This window comes from Oncorhynchus mykiss, chromosome 3 (assembly GCF_057628025.1).
Source record: "Oncorhynchus mykiss isolate SJ-2025 chromosome 3, ASM5762802v1, whole genome shotgun sequence".
Taxonomy (NCBI): Eukaryota; Metazoa; Chordata; class Actinopteri; order Salmoniformes; family Salmonidae; genus Oncorhynchus; species Oncorhynchus mykiss.
In genome coordinates this window covers 48,529,395-48,547,628 of record NC_143024.1, presented here as the reverse complement: position 1 = coordinate 48,547,628, position 18,234 = coordinate 48,529,395, and the positions used below count along the sequence as shown (strand labels likewise).

Here is an 18,234-nt window from a genome sequence, read left to right as displayed (position 1 = left end):
TCCTTTCACTAAACCTATCCAATGCCTCCCTTGTTAATGAAAGAAGGGAAGGCATTTTATAGTTTTGTTGGTAGCAATGCTACTAGAAATATCCTCAACAAAGATTTTTTTTAAACTAATCTAATTTCCTCTCCCCTGTTCCCCCTCTCACTCCTCCTCTCTTCCCGCTCTCCCTCCTCCCATTTTCTTCCTCTCTCCCTCACCCAGGTCTGCAGTGTAGGTCAGACTCCCTGGACAGTGAGGCTGACGGTGAGGATGAGGTCTAGAGGAACTGCTGGCAAAAAGCCATCTTTAAAGTGGGCAAGGACTGCAGACAGGTCTCTCTACACACACACACACTGTCTTTCGATCTATATCAGAATCTGTGTTCATCTTCTCTTGATGACTTCTTTCTCTCGCTCCCATTGTCTCCTTTCACACTATCGCTGTTTCTTCTCTCCTCCTTGTTTACTCCTTCTTCTGTCCTCCTGTTTGCTCTTTCTGCCTCTCTCTCTTGACAGTAGCCCCCCTTCTAGGAGCGGCTCCAGCCGCGGAGCCAGGGCGACCACCACGTAGTTGGTTGAAGTCCCGAATAAGTTCCGTATCCAGGATGTCTCGGGCAGGCACCCATGTCCGCTCCTTGGGGCTGTAGCCCTCCCAGTCCACCGGGAACTGCAGGGTTCCTTGGACCCGACGAGCCTCCAACAGATGCCGGACAGTGTAGGCTGGGCGACCATCAACAGTCGAGGGGGCAGAGGGGCAGGTAAGGGGGAGAGAAGGGACTGGTCCTTTCCAGCTTGAGACAGGAGACATTGAAGGATGGACAGACCGTCATAGACCTGGGAAGCTAGAAACAAAAGATGACCGGGTTGATGCGTCTCAGGATCTTGAATGGTCCTATGTACAGTGGTTCTTCCTTCTAAAAGTTGCATCGTATTGCAGCACAGCTTGCGGGCTGCCGCAGAATTCTATGGCATGCTGTATCCGGGAGCGTAATCATATGCTAATGCGTTTGAGGCTAACGCAACTTTTCCTATTCATGAAAATCGCAAATGAAATAAATATATTTCAAACACAAGCTTAGCCTTTTGTTAACAACACTGTCATCTCAGATTTTCAAAATATGCGTTACAGCCAACGCTAGACAAGCATTTGTGTAAGTTTATCATGGCATAATGCTGTGCTAGGCTCTGCTGGCAGCAGGCAACATTTTCACGAAAATAAGAAAAGCAACCAAATTAAATCATTTACCTTTGAAGAACTTCAGATGCTTTCACTCAGGAGACTCCCAGTTAGATGGCAAATGTTCCTTTTTTCCAAAAATAATATTTTTGTAGGCGAAAAAGCTCCCGTTTCTTCATCATGCTTGGCTGAGAAATCGACCGAAAAATGCTTCAACTATAACGGCAAACTTTTTTAAAAATTTGCTCCATAATATCGACAGAAACACGGCAAACGTTGTTTAGGATCCATCCTCAAGGGTGTTTTTAACATATATATATTCGATAATATATCCGTCGAGGCAATTGGTTTCTCATAAGAGGCGATTGGAAAAATGGCTACCTCAGTATTTTACGCAAGCTTTTCTCCGGGAGACTCATGTGACCACTCGCTAAATATGGTCCCTTACAGCTATTGTCCAATGGAAATGCCTAAAAAGACGTCACAATGCTGTAGACACCTTGGGGAATGCGTGGAAAACGTAAGCTCATTCGTAGCTCATTCACAGCCATATAAGGAGTCATTGGCATGAGGCGGTTTAAAAAAATGCGGCACTTCCTGGTTGGATTTTTATCTGGGTTTCGCCTGTAACATCAGTTCTGTGGCACTCACAGACAATATCGTTGCAGTTTTGGAAACGTCAGTGTTTTCTTTCCAAAGCTGTCAATTATATGCATAGTCGAGCATCTTTTCGTGACAAAATATCTTGTTTAAAACGGGAATGTTTTTCATCCAAAAATGAAATACTGCCCCCAGAGTATCAGCCATTGTGTTTTTATTCCAGAAAAACCAAACCCTCACGGTTTCTGTTAGGAAAATATGGCACTGTACAACGTGACTGGTCGGTAGTAGGCTGCTAAGTGACTGCGAATGAAGAGCAAAATAATCCTAACATTTCCACACCCTAATTGTAGGCTAACCGATACCCAAATGGAGTAGCCCAAAACGGTGCTGAAATAGTTGACCAACGCCGGTAGGCTATTGCTTCAAATCCTATTACAACAATTGGATGACTTTAGGTGTTCCAGTAAGCAACAATTCGTTGGCTTCAATAGCCTACATTATTCCAATAGTTCTGTCATTCAGTGATATTTATTCTCATAGTAATTTGTTATGGATCGATCCAGATGTGGTTAGAAAACAATGCATTTGGTGGACTTGGTAAGAGTCTATTGTCCTGCTGATAGCCCATTTAAGGGTGCATGGCTTCTTTTGTATTCTTAAAAAGAACTCCAGGCCTAATAATGCTAAAACATTATTCTTAAATAAATCGACTGCTGTATGCTGCACATTTTTACATTGTATTCCATTTCCAGAAAGACTATTCAAGCCATCGACTTACTGATGGGTGAAGATGATGAGCGATCAGCAAAGGCAATCAACATCGCTCTAATCACAGTTGACAGTCAGAAGACAGTTGAAAAAATTTGGGCCCATGTGCACCTTCATCAAGTGAACCGCAACATGTTGGCAAAAGCAATTTAATTCATGAATCATTTGAACTTTTTTTAATATTGTGCAGCACAATATTGTGTAAAGGACTGAGGGTCTTCCAAATATTGAAAGTGTTCTTTTTTAAATGTATATATTTTTTCATGTTTTTTCTCAATTTATGTTTTTGGGGTGGGTGTGTTAGAATACCATTTTGGTATTTTGTATATAGTTATTCCATTTAAAATGTACAACTTCACCAATTTGGCCACTTGGGTACATTTGGGCTACTTGTGTGGGACACCTGGGTGACTTCATGATAAATGTCATGTAGCACACTCATTTTGGAAGTTATCATTCTGAAATTTTGCACAAGTACTGGTGCCCTCTTATGTTTTTCACTGCAATTGACCCTATCATCCTATCTGAATGTTTGTTTTATCTTGTTCATTTTAAAGATGATGACACAACAATATTAAAGACAAAACGTATGTTTTTTTCATTGTATTATCTAAACCAGATCTTGTGTTATTCTCCTACATTCAATTAACATTTACACAACCGTCAGTGTTTTCTTTCGAATGAAACCAAGAATATTTATATCCTTGGTTCTGGGCCTGAGCTACAGGCAGTTAGATTTGGGTATGTCTTCAGGTGGAAATTGAAAAAAGTAGGGGGGTTTAAGAGCAAATTCTTATTTACAACGACGGCCTACCAGAAGGCAAATGGCCTCCTGCGGGGATGGGGGCTGGGATTAAAAATCGAAATAAATTAAATAAAAATATAGGACAAAATACACATCACAACAAGAGACACCACAGCACTAAATAAAGAGGGACCTAAGACAACAACATAGTATGGCAGCAACACATGAAAACACAGCATGGAGCAACACAACATTGCAGCAGCACAACATAGTAGCAGCACAAAACATGGTACAAACATTATTGGGAACAGAGAACAGCACAAAGGGCAAGAAGTTAGAGGCAACAATACATCACTCGAAGCAGCCACAACTGTCAGTAAGAGTGTCCATGAGTGAGTCTTTGAATGAAGAGATTGAGAAAACATTCCAGTTTGAATGTTTTTTTTGCAGCTCGTTCCAGTCGCTAGCTGCAGCGAACTGAAAAGAGGAGTAACCAGGGATGTTTGTGCTTTGGGGACCTTTAACAGAATGTGACTGGCAGAACGGGTGTTGTATGTGGAAGATGAGGGCTGCAGTAGGTATCTCAGATATGGGGGAATGAGGCCTAAGAGGGTTTTATAAATAAGCATCAACCGGTGTTCTTGCGACTTGTAAACAGAGATGACCAGTTTACAGAGTAGTATAGAGTACAATGATGTGTCCTATAAGGAGCGTTGATGGAAAATCTGATGGCCACATGTTAAAGAACATCTAGCCGCTCGAGAGCACCCTTACCTGCCGATCTAAAAATTAGATCTCCGTAATCTAGCATGGGTAGGATGATCTGAATCAGAGTTAGTTTGGCAGCTGTGGTGAAAGAGGAGTGATTACGATAGAGGAATTCAGGTCTATATTTAACTTTAGCCTGCAGCTTTGATATGTGCTAAGAGAAGGATAGTGTACTGTCTAGCCATACTCCCAAATACTTGTATAACTTCTTATGGCTGGGGGCAGTATTGAGTAGCTTAGATGAATAAGGTGCCCAGAGTAAACTGCCTGCTACTCATGCCCAGTTTCTAATATATGCATATTATTAGTATATTTGGATATGAAACACTCTGAAGTTTCTAAAACTGTTTGAATGATGTCTGTGAGTATAGCATAACTTATATGGCAGGCAAAAACCTGAGAAAAAATCCAACCAAGAAGTGGAAAATCTGAGGTTTGTAGGTTTTCAACTCATTGCCTATCGGAGATACAGTGGGATATTGGTCATATTGCACTTCCTAAGGCTTCCACTAGATGTCAACAGTCTTTAGAACCTTGTTTGATGCTTCTACTATGAAGTGGGGGCGAATGAGAGGGGAATGAGTCAGAGGTCTGCCAGAGAGCCATGAGGTCAGTCTCACGCGCTCACGTGGTAGTTAGCTCCAGTTCCATTGCATTTCTGAAGACAAAGGAATTCTCCAGTTGGAACATTATTGAAGATTTATGTTAAAAACATCGTAAAGATTGATTCTATACATCGTTTGACATGTTTCTACGAACTGTAATGTGACTTTTCGTCTGAAATTTTGCATGGACTTGCCAGTGCGTCGTGAGTTTGGATTGTGTACTGAACGTGCGTACAAAAAGTAGGTATTTGGACATAAATTATGGATTTTATGGAACAAAACAAACATTTTTTGTGGAACTGGGATTCCTGGGAGTGCATTCTGATGAGGATCATCAAAGGTAAGTGAATATTTATAATGCTATTTCTGACTTCTGTTGACTACACAACATGGCGGATATCTTTTTGGCTTGTTTTGGTCTCTGCGCACCGTACTCAGATTATAGCATGTTGTGCTTTTTTGGTAAAGCTTTTTTGAAATCTGACACAGCGGTTGCATTAAGGAGAAGTTCATCTAAAGTTCCATGTATAACACTTGTATTTTCATCAACATTTATGATGAGTATTTCTGTAAATTGATGTGGCTCTCTGCAAAATCACCGGATGTTTTTGGAACTACTGAACATAACGCGTCAATGTATACTGAGATTTTTTTGATATAAATATGAACTTTATCAAACAAAACATACATGTATTGTGTAACATGAAGTCCTATGAGTGTCATCTGATGAAGATCATCAAAGGTTAGTGATTAATTTATCTCTATTTCTGCTTTTTATGACTCCACTCTTTGGCTGGAAAAATGGCTGTGTTTTTCTGTGACTTGGCTCTGACCTAACATAATTGTTTGTTGTGCTTTCGCCGTAAAGCCTATTTGAAATCGGACACTGTACTGGGATTAACAAGAAGTGTATCTTTAAAATGGTGTAAAATACTTGTTTGTTTGAGGAATTTTAATTATGAGATTTCTGTTGTTTGAATTTGGCGCCCTGCACTTTCACTGGCTGTTGTCATATCGATCCCATTAGCGGGATCTCAGCCCAAAGAGGATCAGGTGATTACCTCAAGCTCTAAACCGTCAATGGTAGTAATCACACTGGTTGGGAGAGGGGCATTCTTCTTACCAGTACGCATTAACTTTGTTTTGGAGGTGTTCAGAACAAGGTTAAGGGCAGAAAAAGCTTGTTGGACACTAAGAAAGCTTTGCTGTGGAGCGCACAAAATCCAGGGAGAGGCCAATCTGGTATAAGACTGTATCATTGGCAACTAAACGGATGACAGATCTTCCAACTGCTTGTGCTATGTTGTTGATGTAAATTGAGAAGAGCGTGGGGCCTAGAATCGAGCCTTGAGGTATTCCATTGGTAACAGGCAGTGGCTGAGACAGCAGATGTTCTGACTTTTATACACTGCACTCTTTGAGAGAGTTAGTTAGCAAACCAGGCCAAAGACTCCTCAGAGACACCAATACTGCCTAATTGAACTCAAAATATGCTATTTGATTCCTTTGAAAATACATTTTATTAGTCGTATAATTTTTCTTAGGACCTGTAACAATTGTCCTATTTATAAGGGGTCAAATAAACATAGCTTATTTTTTACAGGCTAAATATAGTAAATCGTATGTGAAACCAGTAATAGGGGTTTGAAGTGACAGATCTTTCAACATGAAGTCCCTTCACCAGCTCTTTGTAGCCTAACAATGTAGCCCTACTTAAATTATTTTTTTCCAAATGAACTCCATAATATCGACAGAAACATGGCAAACGTTGTTTAGAATCAATCCTCAAGGTGTTTTTCACATATCTATTCGATGATAAATTATTCGTGGCAGTTGGGTTTTTCCTCAGTAGCAGACGGAAAAGTACTGCAGCTGGAGATTACGCAGTAATTGCGACGGAGGACACCAAGCGACCACCTGGTAAATGTAGTGTCTTATGGTCAATCTTCCAATGATATGCCTACAAATACGTCACAATGCTGCAGACACCTTGGGGAAACGACAGAAAGTGTAAGCTCATTCGTGAGCCATTCACAGCCATATAAGGAGTCATTGGAACACAGCGCCTTTAAAATCTGGGGCACTTCCTGTTTGAAATTTCATCTTGGTTTCGCCTGTAGCATCAGTTCTGTGGCACTCACAGACAATATCTTTGCAGTTTTGGAAACGTCAGAGTGTTTTCTTTCCAAAGCTGTCAATTATATGCATAGTCGAGCATCTTTTTGTGACAAAATATCTTGTTTAAAACGGGAACGTTTTTTTATCCAAAAATGTATATAGCGCCCCCTATATCCAATAAGTTATTTAAGATTTTCTGTGAGTCCCTGACATCACCTTCTACCCTGTTATAATTCTCAATTTAAAAAAACAACCCCTTCCTACAATGATACTACATTTGTTAGTCTGTACTGTATTGTGTTCCCAACCTCGAAGAGGGGCTTTTCAAACGGGAATGGTGCTAATTTCTACAGGTTGGCGGGAGCTTTGTTACCGTGAACTGTCTGTCGATCATAGATTGCTATATCATTACAATGGCTGCTTCACAATAAATAAAATTGGACAGGGGGAGCCGATCCCAGATCAGCACTCCTCCGAGACGCTTGATAAAACATGTAGACATGAAGGGGATTAAAGGGGACCCATTTCACCGTGAGTAGAGGAATTGTTATAGCCAAATCAATCAATCAATATCAATGATATTAGGGATAATTAAAATATGAACAGTTATATCTATGTCTATTGCTTGACATAGCCTACCTATTCAAATATGAGCACTTTCAATTAGATAATGTCAATGAATTTGCCGACTCAGTCACCGGATTCATTACAAAAATGCATAGATAACATGATAATGATAGTATCTTTCAAAACGTACCCAAATCAAAAAGTGTAGATTGGTAGCAGCCTTGTAGGAGAACTGAAAGTGAGAGATGTTGCTTATAAATAGGGCAATGTGACCGGGGACAATATTTTGTATTGAAAAAACTATTGTAAACGTGTTTTTGTCGATTCAGCTGTTCCATCCTTTGGGAAGAAAAAACTTGGTTTGAGCTTTCACAATGTCCATCTAGTTCTTATTCTAATAATTATAACTGAACAAGGGGATGCTGTTCATTGACTACAGCTCGGCCTTCAATACCATAGTGCCAGCTGTTTACAAAGCTCACAGCCCTGGGTCTGAACTCTTCCCTATGCAACTGGGTCCTGGACTTCTTGACAGGCCGCCTCCAAGTGGTGATATTACCTCCTCAACACTGATCCTCTACACAAGTGTCCCACGAGGGTGCATCCTCAGTCCCCTCCTGTATCCTCTGTATACCCATGACACAGTTCCATCTCCATCATCAAGTTCGCTGATGACAGTACAGTAGTAGGCCTGATCACCAATAACGAGACAGCCTACAGGGCGGAGGTAGACACTCTGATGGGGTGGTGCCAGGTGAACAATATCTCCTTCAATATTCACAAAACAAAGGAGTTGACACATTTCAGAGAAGCTGAAATGGTCTAACCACAAGGACACTGTAGTGAAGAACGCACGACAAATGCAAGTAGACCGGGTAGCCATTTGACTAGCTGTTCAGAAGTCTAATTGAGGTAATATGTACATGTAGGTAGAGTTAAAGTGACTATGCATAGATTATAAACAGAGAGTAGCAGCAGCATAAAAGCATAAAAGAGGGGTCTGGGTAGCCCTTTGAGGATTCAGGAGTCGTGTGACTTAGGGGCGTGCTCGGTCCTTCTTTTCCTGTATTTCACAATCAGCTCCTTTGTCTTGATCAAGTTGAGGGAGATGTTGTTATCCTGGAATCACACTCTCAGGTCTCTGACCTTCTCCCTATAGGCTGTCTCTTTGTTGTCGATGATCAGGCCTTCCACTGTTGTGTCATCTGCAAACTTAATGATGGTGCTTGGTCATGCAGTCATGAGTAAACAGAGAGTACAGGATGGGACTGAGCACACACCCTTGAGGCCCCCGTGTTGAGGATTAGCGTGGTTAACGAGTTGTAGTAATGGTAGTACCTCCTGCCTACACTAGTGACCATATCCCCCGTGCATCCCGCAAAGGCGGAGGTGTTGCTAACATTTACGATAGCAAATTTCAATGTACAAAAAAATAAATGACGTTTTCGTCATTTGAGCTTCTAGTCATGAAATCTATGCAGCCTACTCAATCACTTTTTATAGCTACTGTTTACAGGCCTCCTGGGCCATATACAGCATTCCTCATTGAGTTCCCTGAATTCCTATCGGACCTTGTAGTCATAGCAGATAATATTCTAATCTTTGGTGACTTTAATATTCACATGGAAAAGTCCACAGACCCACTCCAAAAGGCTTTCGGAGCCATCATCGACTCAGTGGGTTTTGTCCAACATGTCTCTGGACCCACTCACTGTCACAGTCATTCTCTGGACCTAGTTTTGTCCCATGGAATAAATGTTGTGGATCTTAATGTTTTTCCTCATAATCCTGGACTATCGGACCACCATTTGATTACGTTTGCAATTGCAACAAATAATCTGCTCAGACCCCAACCAAGGAACATCAAAAGTCGTGCTATAAATTCACAGACAACACAAAGATTCCTTGATGTCCTTCCAGATTCCCTCTGTCTACCCAAGGATGCCAGAGGACAAAAATCAGTTAACCACCTAACTGAGGAACTCAATTTAACCTTGCGCAATACCCTAGATGCAGTTGCACACCTAAAAACGAAAAACATTTCTCAGAAGAAACTAGCTCCCTGGTACACAGAAAATACCCAAGCTCTGAAGCAAGCTTCCAGAAAATTGAAACGGAAATGGCGCCACACCAAACTGGAAGTCTTCCGACTAGCTTGGAAAGACAGTACAGTGCAGTACCGAAGAGCCCTTACTGCTGCTCGATCATCCTCTTTTTCTAACTTAATTGAGGAAAATAAGAACAATCCGAAATTCCTTTTCGATACTGTCGCAAAGCTAACTAAAACGCAGCATTCCCCAAGAGAGGATGACTTTCACTTCAGCAGTGATAAATTCATGAACTTCTTTGAGGAAAAGATCATGATTATTAGAAAGCAAATTACGGACTCCTCTTTAAATCTGCGTATTCCTTCAAAGCTCAGTTGTCCAGAGTCTGCACAACTCTGCCAGGACCTAGGATCAAGAGAGACGCTCAAGTGTTTTAGTACTATATCTCTTGACACAATGATGAAAATAATCATGGCCTCTAAACCTTCAAGCTGCATACTGGACCCTATTCCAACTAAACTACTGAAAGAGCTGCTTCCTGTGCTTGGCCCTCCTATGTTGAACATAATAAACGGCTGTCTATCCACCGGATGTGTACCAAACTCACTAAAAGTGGCAGTAATAAAGCCTCTCTTGAAAAAGCCAAACCTTGACCCAGAAAATATAAAAAAACTATCGGCATATATATAATCTTCCATTCCTCTCAAAAATTTTAGAAAAGGCTGTTGCGCAGCAACTCACTGCCTTCCTGAAGACAAACAATGTAAACGAAATGCTTCAGTCTGGTTTTAGACCCCATCATAGCACTGAGACTGCACTTGTGAAGGTGGTGAATTACCTTTTAATGGCATCAGACCGAGGCATCTGTCCTCGTGCTCCTAGACCTTAGTGCTGCTTTTGATACCATCGATCACCACATTCTTTTGGAGAAATTGGAAACCCAAATTGGTCTACACGGAATAGTTCTGGCCTGGTTTAGATCTTATCTGTCAGAAAGATATCAGTTTGTCTCTGTGAATGGTTTGTCCTCTGACAAATCAACTGTAAATGTCGATGTTCCTCAAGGTTCCGTTGTAGAACCATTATTGTTTTTACTATATATTTTACCTCTTGGGGATGTCATTCGAAAACATAATGTTAACTTTCACTGCTATGCGGATGACACACAGCTGTACATTTCAATGAAACATGGTGAAGCCCCAAAATTGCCCTCGCTAGAAGCATGTGTTTCAGACATAAGGAAGTGGATGGCTGCAAACTTTCTACTTTTAAACTCGGACAAAACAGAGATGCTTGTTCTAGGTCCCAAGAAACAAAGACATCTTCTGTTGAATCTGACAATTAATCTTAATGGTTGTACAGTCGTCTCAAATAAAACTGTGAAGGACCTCGGCGTTACTATCCACCCTGATCTCTCTTTTGAAGAACATATCAAGACCATTTCAAGGACAGCTTTTTTCCATCTACGTAACATTGCAAAAATCAGAAACTTTCTGTCCAAAAAATGATGCAGAAAAATTAATCCATGCTTTTGTCACTTCTAGGTTAGACTACTGCAATGCTCTACTTTCCGACTACCCGGATAAAGCACTAAATAAACTTCAGTTAGTGCTAAATACGGCTGCTAGAATCCTGACTAGAACCAAAAGATGTGATCATATTACTCCAGTGCTAGCCTCCCTACACTGGCTTCCTGTCAAGGCATGGGTTGATTTCAAGGTTTTATTGCTAACCTACAAAGCATTACATGGGCTCGCTCCTAACTATGTCTCTGATTGGGTCCTGCCGTACATACCTACACGTACGCTACGGTCACAAGACGCAGGCCTCCTAATTGTCCCTAGAATTTTTAAGCAAACAGCTGGAGGCAGGCCTTTCTCCTATAGAGCTCCATTTTTATGGAACGGTCTGCCTACCCATGTAAGAGACGCAAACTCGGTCTCAACCTTTAAGTCTTTACTGAAGACTCATCTCTTCAGTGGGTCATATGATTGAGTGTAGTCTGGCCCAGGAGTGGGAAGGTGAACGGAAAGGCTCTGGAGCAACGAACCACCCTTGCTGTCTCTGCCTGGCCGGTTCCCCTCTTTCCACTGGGATTCTCTGCCTCTAAGGGGCTGAGTCACTGGCTTTACTGGGGCTCTTTCATACCGTCCCTGGGAGGGGTGCGTTACCTGAGTGAGTTGAGACACTGATGTGATCTTCCTGTCTGGGTTGGCGCCCCCCCCCTTGGGTTGTGCCAGTTTGGAGATCTTTGTGGGCTATACTTGGCCTTGTCTCAGGATGGTAAGTTGGTGGTTGAAGATATCCCTCTAGTTGTGTGGGGGCTGTGCTTTGGCAAAGTGGATGAGGTTATATCCTTCCTGTTTGGCCCTGTCAGGGGGTGTCCTCGGATGGGGCCACAGTGTCTCCTGACCCCTCCTGTCTCAGCCTCCAGTATTTATGCTGCAGTAGTTTATGTGTCGGGGGGCTAGGGTCAGTTTGTTATATCTGGAGTACTTCTCCTGTCCTATTCGGTGTCCTGTGTGAATTTAAGTGTGCTCTCTAATTCTCTCTTTCTCTCTTTCTTTCTCTCTCTCGGAGGACCTGAGCCCTAGGACCATGCTTCAGGACTACCTGACATGATGACTCCTTGCTGTCCCCAGTCCACTTGGCCGTGCTGCTGCTCCAGTTTCAACTGTTCTGCCTTATTATTATTGGACCATGCTGGTCATTTATGAACATTTGAACATCTTGGCCATGTTCTGTTATAATCTCCACCCGGCACAGCCAGAAGAGGACTGGTCACCCCACATACCCTGGTTCCTCTCTAGGTTTCTTCCTAGGTTTTGGCCTTTCTAGGGAGTTTTTCCTAGCCACCGTGCTTCTACACCTGCATTGCTTGCTGTTTGGGGTTTTAGGCTGGGTTTCTGTACAGCACTTTGAGATATCAGCTGATGTACGAAGGGCTATATAAATACATTTGATTTGATTTGATAGTAATTTAGGCAGGTTACCTTGGTGTTCCTGGGCACAGGAACTATTGTGGTCTGCTTGAAATATTAGACTGTTAATTTACCATGGTAAGGTAGCCTTCCGCTCCTTTGAGGAAAACCAATTTTTCCTTAGACAAAATGGTTGAAAATATACTGCATTATGAGTTTGTTAAAACTCGAAATGTGAAAATGACCCGACGGTTAAGGGTTGTTTAACATCTGAGTGCTGCTGTTTCCTCTTTTCTCTAGTGTGAGTCCGGGACCATGACGATATAGTGCTATAGAGCGCTATTTGTATTTATCTTGTTTTTTATTGCCATTTTCCTTATTTTATTTCACTAGTCCTGCATGCTGGAGCTCGAAGCCTAAGATTTTCACTGTACTATTAAAACATCTGAATCTGAATCTGAACCATAAGAATCAATTTATGATTAGAGGACAATTCAACTAACATAGCCTAAATGTTTGAGTTGATAAAGATTATTTTTTTCAAAGAAAGTATTTCAAATATATCTTGTTAACCTTCAATATTTGCTTTCATTCTTCAACAAAACTCCATGTACTTGTTGTTATTTTGGGGATTTTTAAGGCTCATCTTATATATGCTAGTTATAGCTGGCTAGACCTATAGTCTACATACCTGCAGGAGCATTCAAAAGTTTTAAACAGTAATTAACACATCAATAGGCAAAAAGTAGAGAATATAAAATGTTGTTTTTAAAAGGTGTCAAAACAATAACTGCTCACCAAACAATATCCTTTTGATTGAACATGAATTATCCTACCAAATAAGCATTTGGGCTTAACCTATTCTTTATCAAATTTGGTTCAATTACACCCATTTCAAACAATTACACCCAGCTACAATTTTCTATTACAATAGAATAATGTTATTATTGTGTAGGAAAAAAAGTTACATTTCCAAATATGGTTTCAACAAGGCTACATTTTGTTGTTTTAATTCATCAACAATAGATCATTATTATATAACATAAATTGTTCAGGGAAAGGACGAGTGTCAAAATTGTGTCTTGGTTAGGAGATTTACCAGGCTTATCAAAACTTAAATGACAATGATCATATTATTTAATTAATGAATCACATCTAACCTTCGATAGTAGCCATAGGGCTATCCACAGTGTAACAATGATTTTAACCTACATGAGAAAAATGTATATAGGCCTATAACCTATATAATTCAGTACCTATTTTCAACATATTCACACTTAGAATCAAATTCTCTTTAATGTTTTGTCCCCCTTTATTGCAACATTCCTAATGTTTTGAGATGATCCTCTCTTGTTTGTAAGGGAACCTCATGTTTTGAAGACAGTATTAACCAGATGTCCGTTGGGTCCAGGTCGTAGTGGTCCTGGACTCACACTAGAGAAAAGAGGACACAGAAGCATTCAGATGTTAAACAACCCTTACTTAGCCTTCGGGTCATTTTCACATTTCGAGTTTTAATGAACTCATGAACTTAATGAATGGGCACATGACAGGTATATTTTAATCCAAATTGACTATAAGGAAAAATTGGTTTTCCTCAAAGGAGAGGAAGGCTACCTTACCATGGAAAATGAACAGTGTAATATAGGCTACTTTAGAAATAAATAAAACATAGAATTATCATAGGCTAATAATATATAACTTTATCATTGCCTAAGCATTCTGTAAGGAAACATGGAGAACTATTTATAAATGCAATTAATTTCCAATAGAAAGTGGATAACTCTCCACAGTATGACAACTAATTGTAACAAGAAGATAAATTTTTTAATTTAAAGCATGACCCTTCAAAGTCATTAAACAAAATCTGCATGATGGGGTATGTGAACACCACTTCAAATGAGTGGATTCGGCAATTTCAGTCACACCCGTTGCTAACATGGGTATAAAATCAAGCACACCGCCATGCAATCTCAATAGACAAACATATGCAATAGAATGACCCGTACTGAAGAGCTCAGCGACTTTCAACTTGGTACCGTCATAGGATGACACCTTTCCAACAAGTCAGTTTGTCAAATTTCTGCCCTGTTAGAGTTGCCCTGGTCAACTGTAAGGGCTGTTATTGTGAAGTGAAAATGTCTTAGAGCAACAACGGCTCAACCACGTAAAAATCACCTGTCCTTGGTTGCAACACTCACTACCGAGTTCCAAACTGCCTCTAGAAGCAATGGCAGCACAATAACTGTTCATTGGGAGCTTCTTTAAATTAGTTTTCATGGCAGAGCAGCCGCAAACAAGACTAAGTTCACCGTGCGCAATGCTGGAAAGGTGTCATCCTAAGCATCAGCTAGAGTGGTGTAAAGCTCAACGCCATTGGACTCTGGAGCAGTGGAAACGCGTTCCTTAGAGTGGCAGTCCGACAGATGAATCTGGGTTTGGCAGATGCCGGGTGAACGCTACCTGCCAAATGCATAGTGCCAATTTTAAAGTTTAGTGGAGGAAAAATGGTCTGGGGCTGTTTTCCATGGTTCGGACTAGGCCCCTTACTTCCAGTGAAGGGAAATCTTAAGGCTACAGCATACGATGACATTCTAGACAATACTGTGCTTACAACTTTGGTAACAATTTGGGGAAGGTCCTTTCTTGTTTCATCATGACAATACCCCATACACAAAGCGAGGTCCATGAAGAAATGGTTTGTCAAGATCAGTGTGGAAGAACTTGACTGGCCTGCACAGAGCTCTGACTTCAACTCCATCAAACACCTTTAGGATTAATTGGAGTGCCGACTGCGAGCCAGGCCTAATCGCCCAACATCCGTGCCGACCTCACTAATTATCTTGTGGCTGAATGGAAGGAAGTACCAGCAGCAATGTTCCAACATATAGTGGAAAGCCTTCCCAGAAGAGTGGAGGCTGTTATAGCAGCAAAGGGGTGACCAACTCCATATTAATGCCCTTGATTTTGGAATGAGATGTTCAACGACCAGAAACCTTGGTAGTAAGCTCACTTTAAAATAGAACTAGAAATAGAAGCATAAATCAGTTAGGCTATATCAGTCAGATATAAGATATAAATCCTAATAAGATATATAATCATTTACATGGAAACAAATGGATGTGGACAGGCATATTTGCATGTATATCAACTAATGACAAATGATACATTCTTGTCAACCAAAAAATACACTTTTAGGTGCTTGGCCTGAAAATGTTTAATTGCACAATCAACTTTTGGAGAGTTGGCGTGCAGGCATACCAAAGACCTTTTCTGAACATAAAATACTTTCGGGTAGATATGTGCCCTAAATGCATAAAGACTCCAATTGAAGATTATAAGAAAGGTGCCCAAAATGCTTGACTAATACCTCCTTCTACAGCAAGGTTTCCAAACCTTGGTGAACAGCGTTGCCCTGAGTGAGGCACAGCCTCTGATGTACAACAGCGGGGTTAACACAGCATTTAAGCGTGGAAGAATTCTAAGGGGATCGGTTCCTTCGTTTCTAAAAGAATAACACGTTGACCCGATAAAATTACAACAAATTATGTGGATGAAAATGGGTAACCATGCCGCCAGGAAAAACACTGCTACTACTATGATTAGGTACACCGAGGAGCGCTTGTTCTCTCTCTCCACAGAGGGCGGCTCTCTCTCCAACTGGAATTTAGCTATAAAGAACAGTCTAATATTCAGGCCTATCATAATGATCACAGTGAAAATGTTCCCAACAAAGGTACCGATACCCGTGACTTGTTTCGCGATCCCCATTGAAACTAGATTGTTCACCGCTACAATGGCAAAAGCGTAAACCCAGTAAAATAGAATGACAAGCAGCGTCCTGTTGCGGGTCATTCTCTGGGAGTATTTAAAAGGTGCTGTCACGGCATGATACCTATCGGACTGTGCTGCCAGTATAGCCATGTACGAGAGCCCTAGGAATGTGGGAGCGATGTAAAACGTTCTTTTAGGGGAGTCATAGCTGTCCCTCACGTCTAGGACGCCCACATAGTAATAGGATACCCCAGAACAGATGTCGCTGAAAGAGGTACTCAGCATGTACATAAAGCGGTTCTCGCTGCGCAGCGACTTGTTCATCATGATTGAGAGAAACACCGAGATGTTGAGGAAAGTAATTGCGGCTGCCAACACTATGCTGAAAAGAAACATCAGCACATTCCCGAAACTATTGAGGGGCAACACTGGTGACAGACCCACACTGTTGTTACTCATTGAGAGATAAGAGAGGGAGCAAAGATAGAGAGCATCACAGAGCTTCTAAAGAGTCAGAGAGAGGTGCCCACTGTAAGCACTTGCAGGTGATAGGCATGCCACATCTATGACTGGACACTGGGTTTATATAAGAGATGCACGAGGGGACCAGACTTCTCTTTGGCTGGTTAACAGGGATGGGCTCAATTCCCTTGGATTCTAATTAATGCATTGTTCGTATTCAAGGGAATGGTTGTGTAGCCTAACAAATTGGGTTGAGATGTCAAGGGAAAAATGCAATTTAATGAGCTATTGCCTCTGTTATGAATATTCGATGACAAATATCCACTTGTTTGGCTGGTTCATCTCTAGGTTTCTTTCTAGGTTCCTGCCTTTCTAGGGAGTTTTTCCTGGAGACCATGCTTCTAAATCATTACCTGTTTGGGGTTTTAGGCTCGCTTTCTGTACAGCACTTTGTGACATCGGCTTATGTAAAAAGGACTTTATAAATACATTTGATTGAATGATGCACTTTGTTCCATTTTCAGGATTAATCTTGGGTTGATTCAAATCTACAGCATATATCCATATTTAGCTCATGAAATCAATTGAGGCATTGAACAAATATAAATAAGACAGCCTACACCTACTTCGAACCCTAGCAAACTAATAAAGCATTGCTATTGCCTACACAATACCACAGATTATTTTGCAAGAGTCACAACATTTTCCTTTTTAGCTGGGTCACCAAATGTTTGCGTACTACTGGTAAAGTGAACAGGTTTAGCTAATACTGTGACATTTTGGAACAATGTTTTTTAAATTAAACAAATGGTTAGTGGGAGAGGCTGTATGGACAATCCTGGCCTACAAAACAATGATTTATGTAGCGCAGATGAGAGCTAAGTTTTTTTTACATTTATGCTCTCCCCATTGAGTAGAATATATCACATCTGGATGGCTACCAATATTAGTTATTTTTGTGATGGCTGCTATCCTACTTGACACTGTGGTCGGCTACACTGCGCTCAGTGTATTCTCTATTGCACTCAGAGGCTGCGCTACAGCCTATAATCACAATATTCTCTGGGTGATGTTTTTCTAGGTCACAAAGCTAGATATTTACGAGAAATTTAGAGCAGACCGAAATGGCATCTGTCAATTTGAGCTAGCTAGCTAGCAAACATTAGCCAGCTATCTAGCTAGGTTAGCTAAGGAAACATTCAGTAATTCAACGTTGGCAAGCGTTAAATATACTTATAAACAAGGCAAGGTACCTACCCAGCAGCTAATGAAAATATTATTCCACTTCACAGCCGCTTCAAGAAGCTATTTACAAAAATTGTCTGAGCTTCATGTGTCTCGCCTGAAATTGATCATTTTAATCTACAGTAGGCATAAGCTATTACTGTAAATAGATACAGTATGTTAGTCATTTTTACAGAAAGCTTCCGAATTACAGTTAATATTATGATTTCTGTAATTTGAATTTCGCACTCTGCAATTTCACCGGATGTTGTCGAGGTAGGACGCTAGCGTCCTAATGATCCGTAAGAAGTTAACAACAGTATTTTTCAGCATTTTAATGCAGTGCAATCTACAGCATGAAAGGCTGTAAAATACAGTGTTTTACTGTTGAAATTACAGTAAAGTCTTACAGTGTAGGCCACTGTGGGCTGCCCTTACTTATCATTGTTATGAGTGCCCTCTGGCATTTG

General features: G+C 40.9%; 1 protein-coding gene across 1 annotated transcript; it reads right to left on the bottom strand.

Moving 5' to 3' along the window:
* Positions 1-447: 447 nt before the first annotated feature.
* On the bottom strand, positions 448-16,537 carry LOC149984568 (uncharacterized). Its single transcript, XM_090230584.1, has 2 exons — positions 15,675-16,537; positions 448-775 (listed from the first exon to the last, which is right to left on the bottom strand). The coding sequence occupies exons 1-2, from the start codon at positions 16,535-16,537 to the stop codon at positions 448-450; spliced, it is 1,191 nt and encodes a 396-aa protein (XP_090086710.1).
* Positions 16,538-18,234: the final 1,697 nt, after the last annotated feature.